Source organism: Pelodiscus sinensis, chromosome 3, assembly GCF_049634645.1.
Source record: "Pelodiscus sinensis isolate JC-2024 chromosome 3, ASM4963464v1, whole genome shotgun sequence".
NCBI lineage: Eukaryota > Metazoa > Chordata > Testudines > Trionychidae > Pelodiscus > Pelodiscus sinensis.
The window spans coordinates 8,309,479-8,333,949 of record NC_134713.1 but is presented as its reverse complement, the minus strand read 5'-3'; the positions used below and the strand labels follow the sequence as shown (position 1 = coordinate 8,333,949).

General features: G+C 50.5%; 1 protein-coding gene across 3 annotated transcripts in view; it reads right to left on the bottom strand.

Moving 5' to 3' along the window:
• TRAM2 (translocation associated membrane protein 2) overlaps positions 1–24,471 on the bottom strand; it is a 54,849-nt gene that overhangs the window by 4,522 nt on the left and 25,856 nt on the right. For 2 of the 3 annotated variants that reach the window (XM_006137043.4, XM_075923336.1), the window contains exons 2-10: positions 17,330–17,393; positions 11,509–11,618; positions 11,106–11,222; positions 6,461–6,519; positions 4,924–5,008; positions 4,430–4,500; positions 3,484–3,588; positions 1,834–1,977; positions 168–334 (exon numbers count right to left, since the gene is read on the bottom strand). In XM_006137043.4, the coding sequence (XP_006137105.2) occupies positions 168–334; positions 1,834–1,977; positions 3,484–3,588; positions 4,430–4,500; positions 4,924–5,008; positions 6,461–6,519; positions 11,106–11,222; positions 11,509–11,618; positions 17,330–17,393 (922 nt within the window). Of the gene's footprint in view, positions 1–167; positions 335–1,833; positions 1,978–3,483; positions 3,589–4,429; positions 4,501–4,923; positions 5,009–6,460; positions 6,520–11,105; positions 11,223–11,508; positions 11,619–13,873; positions 14,542–17,329; positions 17,394–24,471 lie in introns of those variants that run through there. The other variant, XM_075923337.1, reaches the window with a different exon arrangement.

The window sequence follows — 24,471 nt, the reverse complement described above, 5'->3', positions numbered from 1 at the left end:
GGCACGATGCTGCTGGACAGGACAGGGCTGGGGCCCTGATGGCGCCTGGCTGTTACTGCTCCCCCTCAGGCAGAGCAAGGGACCCGACAGCAGCTTGGGCCCTTACATCTTGCCCCCTAGCTCAGCCCCACACGGCCCCGCTCTCAGCGCCCTGCCCTGGCACTCACCTGTCTCCCTTTTGATGGGTTTGGACTGCTGCTTGGGGAGGGCGGCAGCAGCTCTCTGCCTGGCGCTCTGCTCGTTCCAGTATTCCCGCCAGCGCCGCAGCTGGAAGCGGATGAAGTGCCACATCATCAAGGCCTGGAAGAGGCACACCAGGAGCAGCACGAACATCCTGGCAGGGAGAGGGCAGAGAGGCGGGAGGCTGAGAACAGAGCTGAGAGGCTGAAACCGGCCACTCCCAAATCCAACCCCCGCCCAGTAAACGGCTCTTTGCCCCCCAGGACCACAGCCTTCTCGATGCTCCGCAGAGCCGGCATACCTGTCCTGGGAGGTCACCTGAGGGGTGGGAGTACCTGTTCCAGGTGCCAACCCTGCCCTGAGTGCCACTGCCCGTTTGTGTTTGGGTACAATCACGCTTCCGCAAAGCAGCATCTGCCCGTCCTGGCTGGGGGCTATGCAGGGGACACAGCGGCATACAAAACACTGACAAATGCGCAAAGGGAAACTGAACTCCGAAAGGTTTTTCCCTCATTCCCAGAATCCCAGTGGTTATTCAGACAGACACTCTCAGGCCAGGAGGGACCGCTAGGGTCTTCTCATCCGAACTCCTGCACCGCACAAGCAAACCACCTCACCCAAACAGTTCTGCACCAAGCCCCAATCTGCTTTTTGAGCAACAGTGCATCCTTCAGGACATCCAGATGTCAGAGAAAACCTGCAGAGAAAACCATGTTCCCCAGGCAATGGGAGGGAAGACATGGCCAGACAGAAGTACGATGGAAAAGGGACTGTATGTCAATGCCTCCTTGAAGAACAGATCTGCTCAGAGGCTCTCTTCATATCAAGGATTATTCTTGTCTTCACAGTGCAGCGCCTAGGATTTTGCTTAGCCTCAAGGCAGCTGGGCACCCAGCTTGTTCACCCAGGCCTGTGCTGCATCTACATAATCCTTGATACAGGAGAAATCCCAACCAGAAGACAGATGGATTTTGACACCCTTGGAGCCAAATGGGACCACAGGGGTTGAGAACACAAACGCGGGCATGACGACTGCTTTCGCTTTTATCTGGGGTATTGTGTCCAGTTCTGGCCCCCCGCTATAGAAAGGTTGTGGACGCACTGGAGAGAGTCCAGCAGAGGGCGACCAAAATTATTAGAGGGCTGGAGCGCATGATCTATGAGGAGAGGGATTTGGGTTTGTTTAGTCTGCAGAAGAGAAGAGTGAGGGGGGATTTGATAGCAGCCTGCAACTTCCTGAAGGGAGGCTCCAAAGAGGATGGAGCGAGGCTGTTCTCGGTAGTGATGAATGGCAGAACAAGGAGCAATGGTCACATGTTACAGTGGGGGAGGTCTAGGTTGGATATTGGGAAAAACTATTTCACTAGGAGGGTGGGGAAGCACTGCAATGGGTTCCCTAGGGAAGCGGTGGAATTTCCATCGCTACAGGTTTTTAAGTCTCGGCTTGACAGAGCCCTGGCTGGGATGGTTTAGTTGGGGTTGACTTTAGTTGGGCAGGGGGCTGGACTCAATGACTCCTGAGGTCTCTTCCAGCCCTAGTATTCTGATTTTGACAGGCTCCTTCCTGACTACGTGAGCACACGCTAAGCCACTCCGCAGAGCAGTTCAGCCTACGGGGAGGAAGGGATGGAGCAGCATGTGGCCATGTCTTACCTGAAAAGCAGACTGTTGAAGTTTCCCTTCTCAGGTTCGAACACCTGATTCTCCACCCGAGACAGCCCAAAGCCGATGACCAGCACGGAAAGGGTGAGGGTGAAGAGCCGGGCGACCACGAACACCACGGCCCAGGCATTAAACCTGTGTGAATTCAAATGGGGGGTGTCACTGGGCCGAGCCTCCGTCTGCGGTGGGGGTGCACACCCAGGGGTCGGGAGACATGCTCAGGCCAGAAAACTGCCTCACAATGTCCAGGAGCAGCATGTGGTTCCTGGGGACCCATTTTTCACAGGGTTTAACTGTGGTGGAGAGGGGTTCTTTCAGTCTAAGAGTCCTACACCACGAAAACCACTGTTCCAGCCACCTCCCTTCCTGAGCCTCAGCAGGGATATCATGGTCAGAACAGGCCACGTGTGAGATGGCCCCGGCAAGTCACATGGGGGCAGGTCGGCTGGGGCCTGTGCTGAACGGGATGGACAGAGCTTCAGTCCCTACGTTCTTCCAAGGTCCACCTTCCACTCCAGAGCAACCCCTCACTGTGTGCCTGTGTGCAGTCTCAGCACATTTGCCCACAGCTGGCACGAAGGAATAGATCATTCCAGGCCCAGGGGCCTCCGGGCCTGATTCTCTGATGCCTGTTGCTGGTCATTCACCCCACTGCAACAGGAGCATAAAAGGGCATTCCAACCCGGTAGCTTTTTATACCTGCACGTACACTCAGGGTATGTCTAGACTACATGGCTTCGTCGACAGAGCCACGTAGATGAGTTTACTAGACGTAGGAAAATGAAGCGGCGATTTAAATAATCACTGCTTCATTTACATCAAAACAGCCGCCGCGCTGTGCTGATCAGCTATTTGGCAGCACAGCGGGGCAGTGTGGACACTCCGCCGTCAACAACGGAAGCCTTTGTTGACCGCTCCAGTAAGCCTCATTTCACGAAGCATAACGGAGCGGTCGACAAAGGCTTCCGTTGTCGGCCGCAGAGCATCCAGACTGCCCCGCTGTGCCGCCAAACAGCTGATCGGCACAGCGCGGCGGCCATTTTGATGTAAATGAAGCAGCGATTATTTAAAATGCCGCTTCATTTCCCTATGTCTAGTAAACTCATCTACATGGCTCTGTCGACGGAGCCATGTAATCTAGACATACCCTCTGTGAGAGACAGACTTGATGAGTTTACAATCTGGACAGACAAAGGGTGGGAAGGTAAACAGAGGCACAGGAAAGGATGTGATTAGCCCAATAGCTCTCAGGAAGCAGGGCAAAGAAGAGAACCCACGTCTCTTGTTGCACAGGGCAGGGCTCTATCCACTAGACCACACTCCCTCCTCAACTGCACACCACAGTACAGGAAGACACAAGATCCCAGGCCTTTAGCAGGCTGCGCCAATCTGTTATTCTTACTAAGTCCACTAAATCAAGCCTGGACGTTAACATGGCCTCGAATGCCTGTGCTGTGAGGATCTCCTTGCCCACCTCAACCGGCTAGTCAGGAACGGCAGCACCTGCAATTGTCCCCCACCCCAGGTGACTGCTCCACTTGCAGATCCATTCTGAAGAAGACAGACTCACTCCCCTAAACCCCTTGTACTGACAGCCCTGGCCGGCCGGGGGAATCTTTCCCCTCAGCTCGATGCACTTACAGCTTCTGGTTGTTCTCGTCCGTGAAGTAGAAGAGCTGGGCCACGTGGAAGAAGAATTCAGCAAAGTACTGCAGCAGCAAGAGGATGAGCCCCAGGCGGGTTAGGCTAGGGAGAGAAAAGACAGGCGTTGCTGTGTTGGAACAGACCTGAGCTCCAGACAGCGACCTGCCTTATTACTACTACTAAGTGTCTGTTCTGCAGATTACACGCGCCAATCAAAATCAGGACCCTGTTGTGTTGGGCCTAGGACCCACACGAAGCTGCCCCAAACAGGTTATAATCAAATAGATAAGACACTGCTTAAGGGGAAACTGAGGCACAGCGCCCACTGTCCCTGCAGAGCTCAGTAGCAGAACTGGGAAGAGAAACAGAAGTCTCTTGAATTGTGGACCAACATGCTAACCACTGAACTTGCTGCCTCTCACATAAGCTGCATGCTTCCCAGGAGGGTATATGAAAGTTTTAGAACGTTTGCCTAACTGCAACAGCAGCCCTGGAGAAACTTTCCTGACACCAAAGGTGATCATCCCTCCCAGCCCCGGGCTGACAGCTTCAGCTAATGTTTGTGTTGCATGATGCTCTGGAAATATTAGGCGCTGACATGTCATCTGTCCTAGCTGATGTGACTAGACAATAGCCTCATTGCTAAAAATAGCTATTCTCCTATTTGGAACCTGTTGGCTTCAATAACACAGTGTAGCTGGCAGTTCTGCTAATCAACAGTTGCCTTGATCGTTGGCTCATAAATCACCTTTACTTAGCTCTCAGCGTGTGGGCCAAGATTTTTGGAATGCCTCATGATTTTGGCTGCCCAACCCAAGCGCCCTTCCAGGGACTTGATCTTCAGCAAGCACCGAGCACCCGCCTGCTGAAAACCAGGATTTTCCCATTATTCCAGCTGCCGAGAACCTTGGTAGGCTCCGTAGAGCAAGTGTGGAAGACTCACTTTAAGAGGTATGCCGCAGCTATGTGCAGCAGGTAGAGGCTGATGTACTTCAGCTGACGAGGAATCTCCTCCTGGCAAGGGAACAAAGATTTCACATTAAGCTTCTTCACATGGCCGACGGAGTGGTGCACAACATAGAGCAGCGAAGCATGACAGGAAGTCCAGGGCTCTCCCTGCTCCTGCGGATTTTGTGGAGCGTTCCCCATTGACATGCCAAGTCATCCCATGGCTGTGAAGATTCCACCTCATTGGTCAAATGTAAAGGCAACGTAATGGCAGGGACCCCTATGCCAGCTTCCAAGCTCGCTGATGGTACGTCGAAAGGGCACATGAAGCTGCTGGGGCTTTCATTGGCCTCACAATCCTCCCCAAGTTCCACATACGCAGCCATCTCTGGCATTCTGCTTCTCAAAGCTACTGCTAATCCACCGGCGGTGGGTCCACCAGACAAGACCCCCTTTGCAAAGCTTGCAGCATGGCCGGGGGGCACTCACCTTGCGCACCTTCTGGAAGTACAGCTCGGGAAGCGCATGCAGCCAGTATGCTAGCTGGCAAAGATAGAAAAACTTCACTTGGAACCTGAAATGCAAGGACAGGACGGGTGAAAGCGTGGAGGGCAAACCAAGCTCCAGACTGTGTGTAAATATTCCCCCACCATGGCCTGCCACAGGGCATCACCTCCTCTGAGCAGAAAGCACATGCCCAGAGAGGACCCCTGGAAATCAAACTAGCTACCCCAGTCCCAGCTGGTGTACAGACAGGGGGAGGGGAAGAGAATGCTGCCTGATCTCCTACACCAATTAACTCAGATTAACTCTGGAGGAGGCATGTCCCCTGCTGATTTTCCCGGGGATAAGGATGCCTTGGGCCAAGCCAGAGAGCCTGCAAGGAGCAGCTGGTCCCAGACAATCGGGGAGATGAAGGTCGGGTTTTTAATCTCTTCTTTGAGGATTGGGAAAGACGCATCTGGCCTAAAGCCTCAGGCAAAGAGGTACCGAGGTTACTGCTTTTCAAGAGATAATCGATGCGGCACCCCCGGGACAAGAGAGAAGAATTTGCCAGCAACCAAAATGCAACATTGGGTGTTTGCTGGTAAGTCTGGCTGACTGAGACGCACTATGAATTTGGCACGAATGCCATTTGTGCTGCATTACAGAGCACTCCTCTCCCAACTGTTTTGCAGCTCACATTAGGAACGGGGTACCCCACTCGCAGAGTGTGCATCTAGGAAGGAAGAGCCAAATATCCAGGTTTAATCATTCACCGGATCCAGGATTCCTGGGCTAGAACAATCTAAAATCACAGATTTCAAGGCTAGAAGGGCCATTGTGGTCTCCTGGGCCGACCTCTTGTGTAGCACAGGCCAGGAAATTCCACCCAGGGATTCCCGCATGCAACTCCACAGAGCTCATACAGGGGATTCAGCACGGGAGTGGGAGCCAGGAACCTTGTAACTTCTAAGTCCAGCTTTGCCCCTGCCTGGCTGGGCAGGTCCCCAACTCCTCTGCCCCACTTAGCCTCCTAATGAGGGTACAGATCACCCCTGAATTTCTGAGCCCCGTGTTACCAGATATTGGCTATTCACTGACTGGAGCACCCTCTTTCTGCCTGGGCCTCACACACCTTCCCAAAGTCATTATTCCAGCATCCCTACGAGGAGACAAGAATTACCACCCCTCATTTCACAGATGGGAAACTGAGGCACAGAGCAGTAACATGACTTGCCCAAAGTCATTGGGGATCGAACCCAGGCCGCTCAAGTTCCAGGCCAGAAGGGCAGCCACACGCTGATCACAAAATGCCCCCCTCACTCTTTGAATTCAAATGTCTCCCTCTCTCCGCTGCGACCTTGGTAGAAAGCAGGGTTGACTGGCAAGCCCAGCAGGGGAGAGGGAAGCGGGGTCACCAGTGCTTTGAAAACACACAGAAGGATAAATGCTGCCCATTCACATGACACTGGCTCCCAAGCTACGTCCTCCCATAAACCTAAAAAGAGGACGGAAGTGGTCCGGTGAAGAACAGCAGGCTTACGGGAGAAAAACATGAGGGTAATTTTCCCACCAGCTCCTCGGGTCTGATAAGTATCCTTCCTGCAAGAGAAGAGGAGAGGCAAGTTCTCAGCAAAGGAAACCATCAGCACTTGTTGGTTTTTGGGTTACCCACTTCAACACTAATTTCAGCCACGCCTGTTAATGCCATGTAAACAACAAGAAACCAAGGGGCCCGGAGGCTGGATCCTCTCAGAGCTGCTGTAATTATTCTATCCCAAGCTGAAGAGCATGACATACGGCCAGCGGTAAGGTTGTGAAAACAATGCCTTTCGACTAGGCTCTCACAGCTGACTACAATTTTGCCCCCACAATGAGGCTGCACCCTTCCAGGTCTGCTCTCTATCTGAAAGGAACTGAAAAAAGATCAAGCAGAGAGAGAGAGAGAGAGAGAGAGAGAGAGGCCAGTTTTGAACCCGGGGGTGTTTTCTGTTGCTACGAAACTGTTGCCGCCTCCTTCCCCTGCTTCTCTCTCTGTGGGAAAGGGCAGAAAACTGGGAGTTCAAGGACGGTCACATTTGCCCTTTTGGGATCCAGTGAAAATGCATTTTGATTCCACCAAGCCATAAAGGGCACTCGGCCAACCCACTCCTGGCTACTCCCTGCACCTGTTACCCACACACCTTGTAGATGTGGTGCACTGTTCTACCTCCTGGGACTGAGACCACTTGCAGAGAGGTCTTAGCCAAGAGCCAGCTGGCTTTTAGCTCATGTGGTAGAGGCTCACGCACTAAGCTCCAGAAGTCCCAAGTTCAATTCTGCCTGTTAACATTACACACCATCCAGACAGCACGCTGAATGGCCTGGCAGAAGTAACAGGACAGGATATGACCCTGTAATTAAAACTCATCATAAGCCCATAAGGGGAGTTTTATCTCAGCGTTTCCTTGTGCTCCCCTCCCTGCCTGTATCCATCCATAGTCACTTGTCTTCGACTGTAAGCACTTTGGGACAGGGACCCTCTTTTCCATCTGTGTTTGCACAGTGCCTCGCCCAGCGGGGTCCGGATTCCCGGCCCTTGACTGTGGCTCCGAGGCGCCACGAATATACACATACATAATCACGGCTGTGCAGGAAACCAGCACTTGGACATTCTCAGATTGATTTTCAGTGCTTTGCTCTGCAAACTTAAGTGCTCGTTTAATGCAGCACCTTTGCACGGAATCCACATTGACTTAGGTTTACCTAGTGTGCCCTAAGCTAGGGTGTGATTTTACAAGTGCTCTAGCTACCTCACTCGGACACTCCTACCAGGCATTTTGGAAGTGTATTAAGCTGAAGTGCACCGAGGCTCTGTTAGTGCGGAGTAAGAGTGTCTACCCCGTGAGTTAGGGCAGAGTGGCTGGTGCACATTAACTATTCTGAGCTTTCTCGCGGTGTAGACAAGGCCACACTCCCAAACAAAAGGGAAGGCTTCTTCCAACAACTCCCCCTCCCTTCAGGAGAGCTCAGGAGACTAGCGGTACATCCCAGCACCCTGCAGACCAACATCACGGTGCTGATTCCATACGGTGCCAATCTGAAGTTGGGATCCGGAGGCGAAACATGCAGCCAGGGCCTGATTCGCCCTCAGTGACAGCATCTTCTTTGCAAAACTGCCCTGGATCCTGAGCTGCGGGCAGAGAGAGGGGCTGGCTGGGGGACAAAGCACAGAGCTAGACAGCTCAGAAGCCTCTTTCAGTCAGCTGGCCCGCCCCTCCGGGCTTCCTGGCACAGCAGCAGCGGGATGTTTACAGAGGAGGCTGCAGCCCCCAGTCAGAGGTAGGAGGGCGGAATCTCTCTGCAGATGAGGGGTGGGGGAGGCAGAGGAATAGGAGGAGGAGTGAGGGGGATGTATTGAGATTCGGCAGTGGGTGGGAGCAAGCAGCTAGCTCCAGGAATAGGAGGACTGTCTGGGGGCCCATTTCAGTTCCTCCAGGCAGAGGCAGATCACAATTTTATGGGGCTCTGGGCCAAAGCAAATGGGGGTCCTTCCCCTCTTCCACCTGCAGTTCCCCCATCCCACCCCACACTCCTGCTGGAGAAATGAGGTTGGGGCACAGGGACTTGCCCCACCTGGCACTCGTGGGGTGGAGGGGGTCAGCAGCTTGCCCCACCCACCACCGCTCCTGCCAGGGAGAGGGGTCAGGGGCTTGCCTCGCCCTCCGGTGCTCCAGCTGGGGAGGAGGGTCCAGATGCAGGGGCTTCTCCCGGTCCACCCTCCTGCTATTCCTGGTTAGCTGAGCTGTCAGACGCAGGATGGTGCTGGGGAATGGGGAACGAGTAGACTGCAGCAATGAAGCACTCAAACAAGAGTGACACAGCTAATTCCATGCTGGATGTGGAGTTGGGACAAGAGTCAGCAGGGAAGACGACACACAGCTGTTGGCCAGCTGGGATGGACGTGGGTGCGTGGATGCTGGGGCAGGCGCTGTAGATGGAGGGTTGGATTATTCACAGATGGGATGATGTCACATGTCATTTATGACAGTGAATGGCCAGTTACTATCCAGCACTGGGGCACTCCAGCCTCTGGGAACGTGAGAGTTTTAAAGACAGCTAGTAAAGCGGTAATTCACTGCAGTAAGTGTTAGCGCCCTTTCAATTCTTTGCATGAAGCTTTCGATACGGCACATGTATTAACGCACGTATTTAAGAGCAATCCAGAAACACCTCCCCTCTACACACACAGCTGAGTGAGCTTTGCCAGGAAAATCCTTAACTTTTGCCTTGCCTGACTTTTGTCCACTGCGTTTTATGTTCTCGGGCACTGAAGCTGAAATTACATAAGCTTCATTTGGGATGGGGGGGGGGAGGAGGAGCTGCAAGGAGGACACGGATGTGGGGCACTGGTTAATGCTTTAGACCCACATTTTACAGCATGCTTGTACAATAGCGTGGCCCTATGTAGCCCCTCCCCCAGCACACTGGTCCAAATTCAATGGAAAGTCACAGTTTACATTTCCATGAATGTTGACGTCTCCTGGCAGCTCCAGTCTTTTATGTTATGCTGCTCCCCCGGCTCAGAATCAGAATGTGAGTGGAATAGCAATTGGCACCGAGACGCCTGGAGTTCAGCAACCTTAACAGCGTTTAGCAGAGTTTATCCCCTTCTCGCTGCTCATTCCAGGGCTTTGGTAACCTGGGTTAAGAGACCTGCTCTTGCGAAAATGCACTCAGACAGCCCTACCCCTGGCTGCTCCCTGCAGTAGCTTTGTTGGCTATACAGCGCCATGTGTTGACTTCTCGATTGGTTGAACATTTCCAGCCTTCTCCTCTTGAATAAAGGGGCCTCACAGGGCAGAAAGCCTGAACAACAGGCTTCCCAGAGAGGGGGAGAGAGCAGGCTGCCAAGGGATTGTAAAGTTTGGCCCAGTGTACTATCCAATTCCACGATCACGGGTTTTGCCCGAGTCTCCCCCGTCACAGAACTCTGCTCCAGAATCTAAGCCATAGAACCGGTGCCATTGTAGCCCATGGCAAATCTTTACCCTCTATCTTTAGCTTTCCTGCTTGAAAAAAAAAAAAAAAAAAAAAAAAAAAAAAAAAAAAAAAAACCCACACACCCTCTTGAAAATGTGAACCATGTGTAAACGGACGTGCTGACGTCTGCCTGAATCCGCTGGCAGCCTGAAACGGGAGCTGAGAGGGAAGAATTGTCCCATTCACTTCAGTTCCGACTGTGAATCCAAGTGACAGTTTAAATGGCAGCAGTAGTGCCTTGCTACGGACAGGTTTTGCAGAAACACCCAGCTCGTGTGCTCATCCCAAACGGTCTCTTAGCCTGCCTTCGGTGCCAAGATTCCTCCAACGCTCCCTACAGCAGCTTCTACAGCGCAGCTTCATTAGGACTAGCTCCCAATGCACACAAAGTGCTAGAGAAGAGCCAAGTAGTTATCATCATGATTTTTTTGCCTTGTCAATTCAGAGTCAGGTCACAGTGACAACTTCGAGTCCGGAGACGGCTTCAAATCAATCAAATTTAAAACCAAAACAAACAGCACAGGGGCTGCCACGGTGACTACATGGTTCACTCTCAAATTGAACTCATTCGAGCCTCTGTTTTCAGCTCAGTGAAATGGACACAGAAGTTTCCTGTCTGCTGCGCCACCCCCTAATTCTGACCGAGACTAAGTCCAGCTTGCCAAGCAGTACAGAGACAGGAAAACCCTCCACTGTACGTGCTGCTCTGGAGTCTGGTTGCCTGACCTTTCACAGGCAGTAACTTGGAAGTGATTCCTACCAATGAAAGCATGGGCAGTGCCTGCATCAAACCAGCATGCACGGATATCATCCAGCAGAGGATCAGAGGGGTAGCTGTGTTAATCTGCAGAAGCGGCGAGGAGTCCTGTGGCACCTTATAGACTAACTGAAGTGTAGGAGCATAAGCTTTCGTGGGCAAAGACCCACTTCGTCAGATGCACATCTGACGAAGTGGGTCTTTGCCCACGAAAGCTTATGCTCCTACACTTCAGTTAGTCTATAAGGTGCCACAGGACTCCTCGCCGCTTATCCAGCAGAGGGAATGCTGAAGTACCCATGAGGGCAGGTATCTGCTGCAGACTCCTTCAGTCTAAGTCCACGCTCTGTACGGGGAAGCCTGAACCAGACCATGCCGAGTCTCGGCGGGGCCTTCTGCCATAGCTTACCGTCACCACTACATATAAGCACCAGATCATGGAGGTGAGATGGAATGCTACCAGCTGCCCTGATTCGTTGAACTTGCTGTGTTTGACTTTGGAGAGATGGAGCCGCCTGTTGATTTTCTAGAGGAAAAATAAAGAAGAGGACGTAAGCCACAAGGCGGGCAATTCACCCTCCTGGCCCTCCAATGCCCCCACTCCTTCCTCCTCATGAAGTGAGAGTCACCATGTCAATCCTGGAAACACGCCCCCATCCGCCCTCCCCGCCCCCGATCAAACTAACCAGCTCATAAAGGGCAGCTAGCACACAGAGGCCAGCTGTGGCCACAAAGGGTCGACATACAGGCCGGAGGACTCTCTAACTGGAGGCCCACCAGGGCTTTTACCTCAGGGCAGAAGCAGAACTTACATCCAGGACGTAGTCCTGCACCACCGCATGCAGGATGATGGCTATGAAGACGTAGAAGAGGATGGTGATCAAGTCCTTTAGCCCATAGCGGTAGTGAACTAGCTCGCCATCTGGGGAAGACACACAAGCATCCGGATTGCACCTGTTGGGGTTGGAGAGGCCACTGGCTTCCGAGGCCGAAGAGGGGGGCAGGGCTGAGTTTTAAAGGCACGCAGGGAGATCAAGTGGATTTTTTTTTTAAAAAAAGAAGCTGGATGCCAAGCCTGGAAGGCTGTGTTCATCTGGGGCCAGCATGGACAGCAGCGGGGAAAGCTGCTCCCATATTGACACACAGCTGAGGCAGGGTACAGCTCCCTACAGCCTCAGTCTTCAATGGATTTATTCTCATAACACCCTGGGAGGCAGGGCAGGGCTTTTATCCCCCATTGTACTGATGGGGAAACTGAGGCACAGAGCGACCTAGTGACTTAAGGACACACAGGAAGCCTGGCAGAGCCAGTATGTGAGCCCACCGCCTGAGTCCCAGACAAGCAGCCTAACCACTGGGCCACCCTTCCTTTTGAGAGATGTCACACTGAGGCCCTGTTAATGGTGCCCTTGTCCGCATGGGACTAGAAACACACCCGAGGGCACTAGATCGCCCAGGCCTTCCTGGGGTTTTGGGTGCACTCTCCCTTCTGAGTCAATGCTAACGCTAATACCTCAGTGTGGTGCTAGGGGGCGCTGTGCTGCAGGGTGGTGGCAGCTGCCACAGGGGGCGCTGGTGGATAAATGCATTAAAAGTGATCAAAAAAGGATGCTCAGTTACTATAGTAACGAGGGCCACAAGTCAGCCAGCACCAGACTGGTCCTTCGGTTATTTTAAGTATCATCAAACAGGGGGGGATGCGGGCGCCACACCCAGTCTTACAACGGAGGTTGCAACAGTCATGAAAGAATGTGGCTGAGTGACCCAACCGCCTCTCCCAGGGAATGCTGGGATTATAGATGTGGGTGACCAGGACGTACTGGGTGACAGAGTGGCCCCCCAGCTACTGGGGTAGGTTTTCTGGAATACCACCCACATGACAGTCAGAAACACCTGACAAGGGACTCTGAAAAGGGAGGGTTTTAATTCCACAGCTCACGATTGTCACAGTTCAAAGAGCGGGAGAGAAGTGACTTCTTACTAGTCAGAGTCCAAGTGACTGTGTCCCTCTTCCCACCCCTGCTGGCGATTTATCCCAAACCCCGGGCTAGTAAGTAGAGTACACGGCCCACTGGGACGCACAGGCTCCCCCCACTAAACTTACACTCACCCCACAAGAGAGTCACCAGCTCACAATACCGGATAGGGAGAAGGGAGCAGCTGGACAGGGCCAAAGCCCATTTCTTCTGAGTACCCAAAAAGCCAAACCCAGTTAGCATGGCATGAGGACCATGGCTGGCTTGCTGCCCAGCTGAAGAATCAGCACTTGGAGGAGGTATAAAACCTGGACTTGGCAGGACGGATCTGGTTTTTCTGTATTAAAGAATTTGCCATATACAGTTGCTGTCGTACTTGCAGGTGGGAGTAAGTCCAAGAGTCTACACCCTCGCAAAGCTTCAGGCTGTGTCTTTAAACAGAGGGACCATTCACATCCTGCTCTCCGCGGCTATCCATTCTATCCCCTGCCAACTCCAGGTGCCTTCAATGCATTAGTTCTTTTTGGGTCCTTTCAAAAAGGCCTTCAGCCTAGATTAAGGGTGGGGAACCATTTATGAGTCGGGGGCTGCTGACCCACAGAAAAAAATCCGTCAGGAGGTGCTGTGGAGAAGAGTTCAAAAAGGCCACCCTTAAAGGGGCAGGCGACTTTTTTTTTTTTTTTTTTTGCTTAATAAAAAAATACTTGGTGTTCCACATACAAAAAAATTATTGATTAAGAATTATTGATTAAGAAACCTGGTTTAGAGCCAGGCCGGCCTGGCAGCACAGCTGATGAGATGCGACCCACGACTAAATGGGCACGACTCAGCAGGGTGGGATTTAACGTGCTGAAAAGCCAAAGCAGCGTTAGAGAGAAAGGTTCCTGTTGGGTGGGGTGATATCAGCAGGGAAGACCAGGACTACAGCATGATAGTGCGGAACACTCCCAAACGAGGAACAGGTTCATGCTGAGAAAAGCACAACACTGCTTCTAGTTCAGGTTTTGCAGTATTGGTTAATGCAACCTGCATTTACCACTTGGGAGGGGCCCTAACTGAGCAAAGTATTAAAGAAAAGGGTTGAAATCATGCTTTGGTACTTGGCTGAAGAGAGATGCTTAGCAACCTTGGGGCTTGTGAGTGCCCTTTCCTAAATCATAGAATTACAGGGTTAGAAGAGACCTCAGGGAGATTCCTATACCTGAGCCATTCCTTTTAGGTGATGCTTTGAGGAACGGTCCCATGCGGAGGTGTCAATAAAGGAGGTTTTGAAACAAGCTGATAAATTAAACAGTAGTAAGTCCCCACAACCAGACAGCAGTCACTGAAGAGTTCTGAAAGAATTCAAATATGAAACTGCGGAACTACAAACCGTGACAAGTAAGGTATCAATTTAATCAGCCTCTGTACCAGATGACAAGAGGCTAGATAATGCAATCCCAATTTTTAAAAAAGGGCTCCAGAGAGCAGCCTAGAAGCTACAGACTGGTAAGCCTAAGTTCAGAACCTTGTACATTTTGAAACTATAGTAAAGAACAGAATTATCAGACAGAAATTAACATGATTTGTTGGGGATAAGCCAATGTGACTTCTGTAAAGGGAAATGATGCCTCACCAATCTATTAGACTTCTTTGAGGGAATAACACAAGCATGTGGACAAGGGTGATCCAGTGGATACGGTGTACTTGGACTTTCAGAAAGCCTTTGGAAAGCTCTCTCACCAAAGGGTCTTAAGCAAAGTACGCTGTCATGGAATAAGAGAGAAAGTTCTCTCATGAATCAGTAACTAGCTAAAAGACAGGAAACAAACAGTAAGAATAAAAAGTCCATTTTCATAATGGAGAGAGGCAATCAGTCATGTCCCTAAGGAATCTGTATAGGGACCAGCGCAGATCAACATCTTCATAAATGATCTGGAAAAAAAGGGTAAAACCATGAGGTAGCAAAGTTGGCAGATGACACAAAAATTACTCAAGATAGCTGTTAAGCTGATGACAAAGGGATCTCAAACTGAGTGACTAGGCAAACAGTGGGGGATGAAATCCAGTGTGGATCAATAAAAGCAATGCACATGGGAAAATAAACAGAATCCAAACTATACATTCAAAATGATGGGATCTAACTTAGCTATTGCTACTGAAGAAAGTTTTGGGAGTAATTGTGGAAAGTTCTCTGAAAACATTCATTCAATGTGCAGCAGCAGTTAAAAAAAGCTAACAAAGTAATGAGCTATTAGAAAAGGTGTAGATAATAAGTTAGTAATTATCATGCCATTATATAAATCCATGGTAAACCCACACTTTGAATACTTCATGCAGCCCTTCTTGCCCCAACTCTAAAAAGATACATTAGAAATTGAAAAGGTACAGAAAAAAGCAACAAAAATGCTTTAAAAAAAAATGTAGAATAGCTTCTCTCTGAGGAGAGACTAAAAAGACTAGGCCTGTTCAGCTTGGCAAAGAGACAGCTAAGAGGCAATGTAAAGCTCTATGAAATCATGAATGGAGAAAGTGAGCAAGGGTTATTTATCCCTTCACATGACACAAGAACCAGGGATCACCCAGAGAAACTAATAGGTGGAACAAACAAAATCAAGTACTTTTTCAGGAGATGCACAGTCGACCTGTGGAACTCACTGCTAGAGGATATTGTCAAGGCCTAAAGTATTAACTGTGTTCAAAAAAGAATTAGAGAAAGTTATGGAGGATAGGCCAATCAAAGGTTATTAGCCAAAATGGTCAAAGATGCAACCCCCGGGTCACCCTAACCTTCTGATTGCCAAATGCCGGGAATGGATGACAAAGGCAGAATCAGTTGATAATTGTCTTGCTCTTCTTTTTCCCTTTGAAGCACCTGGCACTGGTCACTCTTGGAAGACAGGATATGGGGCATAATGGTCTGACTCTTTATGGCCATTTTTAAGTTCTTATGTTCTAAAATCATTTGTGCTGTTGGCTTCAATCTGTACATCTTCAATGGAAATTTACGGCCAAATTTCCAAAAGGATTTAGGTGCAGTAATACGCAGATATGAACCTAAAGGGATTTTAAAAAGCAGTTGGTGTGACTTAGACTAAGTGCCTAAATCCCGTTTGAAAAAATATTTAGGCTTCTAAATCACATAGGCACTATGATGCTGAGAAAAGCAATACTTAAGTATCTTTAAAAATGAGGTGCTAATCTTTTAAACAGGCAGAATTCATGTTATGTAGACTAAATTGGGTGTTTGAGCTCTAACAGAAGTGGACAATGTCACTGTAACACTGACAGTTCAGCATGTTATTGTCTTCACTTACCTATAACCTGTCACTATCTTGTTACATTATATATACTGATAATTAGATAACCCTAGAATAAAATGTCTTAAAATTAGAAAGGGTAACCTTCATGAAAAGTAATGAAGAACTGTTTCTGGCTATCACATTGTGATTATGTTAGATTTACCCATCACACAAAATTGAAGCCTTGGAAATGTGAGATTGCTAATTCCAAAGCATGGTTCCTTGTGCCGGACAATGGAAAGTCACAAACTCACTTTGTATTTGGTCCACAAAGATAAAGTCCCTGCTGTGATGCAAACACTTGCCTAACACTCACTCACAAAGAAGTACTCCAGAAGCAAGACTAAGAGCCCCAAAGTTACTATGGGTAACCCTGAGAGGCATATGAAAAACTTCCAGGTCATTACACCTCCACTATTATTTTGGATTTACAAACTTTGACTCACCTTTAATGGGTTTTACTTATTTTAACCTCTCAATAATTCTAATTCTTTTTCTTTGCTAATAACTTGTACTTAGTTTACTAGAGAAAATGGTTACCAGTGTTGTCTTCTGTGTGAAATCAAGATTATCTGCTGTTTCCCCTTTCATCTCATTACCCTTCGTTATACCCACACTCTCAGGCTATGTCTACATTGGCGGGTTCTTGCGCCAGAAATATGCAAATGAGGCTAAGCATGGAATCTCACCGAGCCTCATTTGCATACCTAATGAGCTGCCATTTTTTGCAGAAGAGGCTCTTGCGCCAGAAGGAGCGGTCTATATTGTCCCTTCTTTCGCAAGAAAAACCCTATTGCGCAATGCCGTTATTCCTGAAAATAATCAGCACCCAGCAATGGACTACAGCAAGAATGAAAGGCTATAGGAATTGCCAAACTAGACCACGCCAATAGCCCATGCAGTCCAACACAATGTTTCCACCAAATGCTCCTTAGCAGACAATAAAAATACCCTGTGCAAAAGAACCAGGAAATTATTTTTTGTCTGAATGTTAAGATAGTTTGGGAAGATTATGCTGCGATGGGCCCGCCTAGTTTAGGCAACTGGTTTTGGGGAAGAAAGATAGAAGAGGCATTACTACTACCCCATGTGTGATGACAGAAATGTTCTTCCTGACCCCGCTAGTGGGAAGTTTATGCCCTGATGCATGAGGATTAACAGCCCCGATAAACTGTAACTGAGCTACCCCCTCACTGCTAAAATATTATTTTAGTAGCTTTTTACTAGGAGACTATCCCCCATGCCACGTATGTGCGTGGCATGTGAGTCTATCCCATTCAGCCGTGGTTGCTTAGTAATGAGGATGAGAGCAGAGTCTGCTGTGATCCTGTGGAAGATTTTATGCAGGGCTGCTGCAACGGCGTGGATGCTCTTACCTGCTGTAGGCACACTAATGTTGTACTGAGGTAAGATGAATAAGAAGGCAGTCTTGGCGGTCGCCTGTTAAAAACAAAAACACACCTGGTTAAAGTGAATTACTGTATTTCCAATGAATCAGGTACAGATTCCCATCACCACCCATATCCCAATCAGCACGACACAGCTCCCTCTGAAATCCCAGCTCTGTATGGCTCAAAGAGTCCCACATTTAGAGCCAGTGACATCTGTTTGTATCCCTCTGCCTCTTCCCAGGCAGCTGCCTTTGCTATGCAAAGCCGACTGCTCAGTAACCAATCACAAGGAACTCTGTGCAGGAGACAAAGTCCAGTCCTGTCAGCAACTTCCCATGTCCCATCCCCAAACACGTTGCAGTGCACGCTGGTTAAGTCCAGATCATCTACACAGGGTGGTTTTCAAACTACAGGTGGTGACCTACTACAGGGTGGTGGAATGCCAGGCACCGGGTCTCATTGCTGCAGAGGGATCAGGTGCCCAGCAGGGGGGGCTAAGGCAGCTACTTGCCTGTCCTGGCACTGCAGAGTGTGCTGCACCCCAGAAGGGGCCGCAACAGGACTGGCCCCTACGTTGTGGGGGAAGGGAGAGCGCACAGGGGTACTCCCATTGGCTGAGAACCTACTGCTGGCTGCTTCTGATGCAGCATGGTCTGCGGTGCCAGGAGAGGCAGGAAGCTGCTTTAGCTGCCCTCCTGTCACTGCCCTGATACCCCCAAAGCTGGAGCCCCCTACTACACCCTACAGCTCTCATCCTCAGGCCCATCCTGGAGCCCACACTCCAGTTAAATTATGCTGGGCCGTAGGTGTGACGTAGTGGGGGTACCTGGCTGGTTTCTATGCTGCTGGCTCTGGGGTAACCCCCACTGGCTGCCGTGGGTACCACAACCCAGCGAAACAGGATGAGTCACTATGCAAACCAGTAGGGCCAGACACCCCCCATGGAGAGGAACAAAGGAAGGTGGAATGCTGCCCTGGCTGGGGGGCAGGGCTGGAAGAAGGTTAGTTAGTTGCTGTCTGAGAGCATGGAGGAGACAGCCTAGGGAAAAGGGGCTGGAGTTTAGGGGCCCAGTCTCCCCCATCTCAAGGGGGCCTGAGGCATCCTAGCCCAGCTCTGTGACCAGATTACATCTGTGCTGTATCCTGGAAAGGCAATAAACTTCCTCTATTCCACCGGCTGGTGCAGTCTGTTTGTGCCATTTCAGGGTGCAGGAGACGGGGGACCCCCAACGCGCCGTCACAGTAGGCATCAATGAGTTGCTTCAACTAGGTCATGAGAAAAAAAATTTGAAAACTGCTGGTCTACTCGCTTTTCAGTCCAACAGCCCCTACGCTGATTTATGAGAGGAGGTGGGAGGAGAGTACAGTTTGCTGGTGTCCTGGGTAAGGTAAGAAGTTCAGTCCAACCTCTAGGGACTATTTTGCAGGTGAAGTCTGGTAGCACTATTATCACCCTTGTTAACCTTTGCAACTCACTGCCTAGAGGAGATCCCTCACAATCAGAGTTGAGGCACACCAGCAGGGCAGCATGGTGCAAGGGGAAATTATGCTGCCCGACTTCTGTGGGCAATGAAGCATGTTCCCTCCACCCCTGAGCACTCTTACAGGTTGAGCCAATCTAGTCCGGCACCCTCAGGACCTGACCGGTTCCAAACCGGAGAACGCTCCGGACCACGGGAGGTCAATATTGTCTAGCACCATTACCGACGCTTCCATCCCGCTCGGGGGCCACTGCTTATTGGGCTGTTGGAAGACATTTAGGGGTAAATTAGAGCTAAAGATCAGCACAGAACACTGAGAATACTGAGGTGGCTGTTAAACTTGACGGGAGTGCAGGAACCTTGGCCACACCCATGCTCAGCGGGCAACGGATGTTTCCGGACTAGAGTTCTGGATTAGAGAGGTTCAAGCTGCATCACGCAAGATCAGTTCGTTCTAAGGACGCTTCACAGACAGTCTTGCGAGGAGAAGCCAGGAGTTCTAGTCACAGTGTGATAAAACAATACCTTAGGCTCGGGGACACTCCCCTCAGCCTCTCCCCCCCACAAAAAGGAGAGGAACCACAGAGAGCTAAGGCGTTATAAATAGCGTTTGACTTTGAAAACCAATTGGTTATAAGCGGCTCCTAGCATCCCAAGCAGGGATGCCAGCACAGCATGCTAGCTGGCTTTGGCTCCCAAACGGATGCCCAGGCTCCCCAGAATCATCTCCCCGAGCTGGGGGCAAAGCGCTGCAGACTGCGAGCAGATTTACGCAGCAGTTCTTCCCACTAATCCCTCCTACTGGTGGTGACAGACACAGGGATTAGCCATGCCAGGAGAGCGGCAGATGCTCGTTCGACTCCCAGGGCGGGGAGGAAAAGCAGCTCTGGGAACCAAACCGAAGCCGTTGCAGCTGGCACACATCTACGGATCCACCCGGCGAAGTCCGTGTTCCGGGCTGCGAGCCTGGAAAGCACGTCAGGGTTGAGTCAATCCTGCTCGCAAAGCCTCCAGGATAGCTGGGCTAGAAGATTCCGAAATCACGTGTCCGTACTGCGCATGGCAACCCCGAGGGTGCACTGAGCACCGGTGCGTGGCCTCTTTGCTCCTTGAAATCCGGCGTGGTCAGCTGGCTGCTCTTCAGGCCTTCGGACTCCTGAGGCTGGGGATGAGCAAGGGCTGCCCAATGCAGAAGTCTGTGGAGCAACATCCCTGGCCTGCACTTAGGTGGAGTTGGTTAGACTCTTGGGCCCAGAACCAGAACGGCGGCGGTTTGCACTGGGAGCTCAGGTGGGGAGGGGTGCGCACGGCAGCTGAGGTGAGCGTGAAGTCCTTCGAGGGGTGGGAAGGAGGAAGGAGACGTAGGCGAGTATTAGCCTCCAGTTCCTCGGTGCAGCTCTCCTCACTAACTCCATTCAGAGCCAAACGCGACGGCTGCGTTTTCATCGGCGTTCAGCCACAAAATGGATCCAGCTGCCCCCGGGCGAGCAGGGCCCATGAGAACAATGGCCCTCGTGGGAGGCGAGACAGCAGTGGTGCTGACGCTGAGCGTAACAGGACTCGAGCCGTCGCGTGCCAGGAAACGAAGCCAAACACAATCCCAGAGACACGGCCCCGTACGGGACGGGAACAGGCCCCCAAGTGCACGCTCCCGTAGCAAAGCTTGGGCCACAAACACTCTGGAGCTGGACTTGGAGATCACGAAAGGTGGGCATGCCTGGGAGAAGGCAGCATTAAACAAAGCAATTCCCCAGTGGCTAAGACAGAGCGTTGACTTCCCAGGCTCCAGCCGTTTGGATCACAGGGATCAAAGGCTATTGGCAGAGCATAAAGAGGAATGTAGCCTAGCTACCCAGGCCTGCCAATCAGCAGGGACAGCGAGCACTTCGCGCGCTTTGTGCCTTCCATACATGGCGTGGATGACAGTAAAGCCCGCCAGAGAGTGTGGGCAGGCTGCCAGGGCTGAGATCGCTGCATTTCAACGGACCTCATCAGAAGGTGGAGTTGATTAGAAGCACACGCTTGACTGATCACCTTCTCTCCGAGGGTCTCTAACTGCTCCAGTGACTCAAGTGAGGAGACAGAGAAACTGAGGCACTGAGCGGTTAAGGCAGGAATTTCAGACCTAGGTGACTGAGTTATTAGGTAGGGCATAGCGCATGGAGAAAGACTGGGATTCAGAGGACTGGGTTCCAATCCTGGCTCTGCAACTGGCCAGCTGGCTCACTGTGGGCAAGTCACTTTAGCCTCCCTCTGCCTCAGTTTCCCCATCTGTAAAATAGGGATAACCATCCTGCCTTTGGAAAACACTTTGAAAACCACAGATGAAAAGTGCTGTACAAGATCATTATAATAACGATAATAATTTAATCCCACTTTAAAACCCAATTCTTCCCAAGATCCCTTCTAAGCGATTGCTTAATTACCATACAGGACCTTTCAGTGGGAGCTGTAGGAGCTCTGTACCTCTGAAAGTTGGATCACTTTGAGTAAGGTTCCTACGTATGTACAGTGCTAAAGGTTAAAGCACACAGGCCTGGCTAAATAAACCAGCTGCTTAGTATAAAAGTAAACAGCAGCTACAGGATTTTTCCTGCTCCCACTTCACAGACACACTGGCTGGCTGGGGAAGAGCCTGCAGTGTCAGTTCCCCTGAAAACCTCTAGATATTGGCACTTCCCAGAGTTTTGCATCTCACCAGACCTGAGCCTCATGTTGCACAGGAGGGTTCGTGCGGATTGACTCTGCAGCACGCTAGACACATTCATGAACTGCCCATGGTTTGCACCCCCACCAGGCTTCCTATGTCACAACAACCCAATTCTATCTTCTCCCCAAGACTACGGGGACCCCGCAGTGCAATTCAGCTCCATGGCCCTATTACCACCATCATCCTGCCCTTACTGGGAGATCTCAAAGCATTCCGCAAAGGAGGGCAGTTTCACATCCCCACTTTACAGATGGGGAAACTGAGGCGCAGAGCCGTGGGGCAAAGCAAGTTAGTGGACTAGAACCCAGGTTTCCTGAATCCCTGTCCTGTGCTCTAACCACTTGGAAACTGCACATCCTAGAGAAAGAGCAATAATGTGCCACTGCAAACCACCCATACTATTGCCTCAATAATGCCACAGCTATGCCTGACAGAGTACCACCCAAAGAGCTGCTAGAATCATCCAGTCTGGATTTAAAAATCGCCAGTGATGGAGAATCCACCATGACCCTCAGTAAGTTGTTCCAATGGTGAACTCCCTTCACCGTTAAAAACGTACATCTTTCCAGCCGCAATTTATCCAGATGGAGGAGTTCATGGTCAAATATTAGTTCTCCATGTCAGCATTTACAGACTGGTATCAAACCATACCTACACTTTCTCTCTGGTAAGTTAAATAGATGGTACTCCCTCAATTTATCACTATGTGGCATATTTACTTCTCCTTTTATCATTCTTGGGGCTCTTCTTTGAACCCTCTCCAATTTATCAACACCCTTCCTAAACTGTCAATCATGCTTAAATTCGACACTTTACACCTGAGTTTGAATAAAGAATCTAATTACCTTACCCATTACAAAAATAGCTTCCCCAATTATCACCTCTAATATCATTAGCTCACAGACATTTACCTCCCCCCCCCCTCCTCCTTTTGTTCTGAAATTTGATTTGTCCTTTTCATATGTGTTCATGTTTTTAAATTGTATCCTTTGGTATATATGGTTGTGACAATTTTTTTCCACTATTTGATCTGAGGAAGTGGGTCTGGCCCACGAAAGCTCGTCATCTAATAAACCATCTTGTTAGTCTTTAAAGTGCTACATTGTCCTGTTTTCTGATTCTTCCTAAACGGGACACAGTCTTTCAGCAGCTGCTGCATTAATGCCAAATACAGAGTAAAATAACATCTCTTGTCCTACTCAAGATTTCCCTGATTATGCGTCTCCCGACCACATTAACCCTCCAGGCCCCTGTGCTGCACTGGGAGTTCATGTTCAGCCAATTACCCACCATGACTAAAGTTTTTTTCAAAGCCCCTGCTCCCCAGGACAGTGTCTCCATCCTGTACTCATGGCCTACATCAGGGGTGGGCAATAATCTTTGATGAGGGACCTCTCCAACAATTTGGTAGGTGGTCCAAGGCCACACACTTTTATGTTAATGGAGGAGGTGCAGGGTCTGGGATGCAGGTTGGGTGCAAGAAGAGAGCTCGGGGGAGGAGTTTGAGGTGCAGGAGGGGTTGGGGGATCTAGGAGAGTTTGGCCGAAGGAGGGGGTTGTGACTTGGGGAAAGAGATTGAGGTGGAGGGGGTTCAAGGTCCGGGAAGGGGTATGGGTGGAGGAGAGGATGCTGACTGGTGGAAGGGTATAGGAAGGGGTGCAGGGTCTGGGAGGGCATTGTGACCAGAGGCAGGGGTGCAGGAGGAGTTCAGAAGATTTGGGTTGTGACCTGGGGCAGGGAGTTAGGGGGAGGGACGGGCTGAAGAGCCAGGTGCAGGCTCTGGCCTGGAGGCACAGCTGCTGGGGCCACATACATCTCTGCGCCTCATGCCCCTTGGGTAGGGAGGACTTCATGTGCTGTTTGTGCCCACAAGCACGGCCCCAGCAGCTCCCACTGGCTGGTTTTTGGCCAATGGGAGCTGTGAGGATTGTGCTGAGGGCAGGTCCCCATATGAGGCATGCACTTTGCAAAAACACACAGGCTGGTCCCAGCAGCTGGCCGCTTTTGAGTGATGTGTGGGGCGCAACAGACAGGGAGCCTACCTGAGGCTCCTGCTAGGCCATGGGACGTTGGTGGCCCAGAGCATCATGATGGGCTGGATCCACCCCGGCCTGCATTCCTTGTTCCCAGGAGTATATATTCACATTTTGCGGCATTACAACCAGTGCTTTTTTTGTAATAAAAAAAAAAAAATGCTAGTACTCCAGAGGAAAAGCTGTTGAGCTCTGACTGGAGGTGCTGGTACTGCGTCTGGAGGTGCTGGTACTGCGTATCGGGCAGTATCGTCGCAAAAAAACCCACTGAGAATGCACACTGTTTGCTTGCGTCCAGTTTAGCAAGCGCTCCGGATCACTCTGAGTCAGTGAGCTAGCCTGGTCACAGACCACGCCCTCAACTTTTGCATCAAATTTATCAGTGATGACTTCATGTTTTCCTCCAAGAGGATATAAGAGGAGAGAAAGCCTCCTAAATACTCTGAGCTATGACTAACAGAGGCCAGGAAGAGCCTTTCTTTGGGAGCAGGGTAGCTCATGATAGCAGTTTATTTTACCTTACTTTGAATCATCTAGCACCGGCCAATGTCAGACAGAATACAGAGCTAGACAGTATGGGGCTGATCCCATCAAGCCATTCCTAAATTAAGAATCAACAACGGGAAAGGATGAGAGTGCAAAGTTGCTGAGATGGGAAAGACAAAAGCGTGGGAGCGTTGTGTGGTTCCTGGAAAGGCTAGTTTACATGCAGAGTCATAGAAATGTAGGGCAGGAAAGGATCTCACAAGGCCATATACTCAGGGGCGATAGACGCCGGGAATTACAGGTGCACACTGCACTGGGCCCAACTTCTTTAGCAAAAGGGGGTGGCTCTGGGCCCCAAGAAGGAGCAGGACATCGGGCAGAAGAGGTGGTGCTGGGGGCAGACGCCCTTCCCCCCCA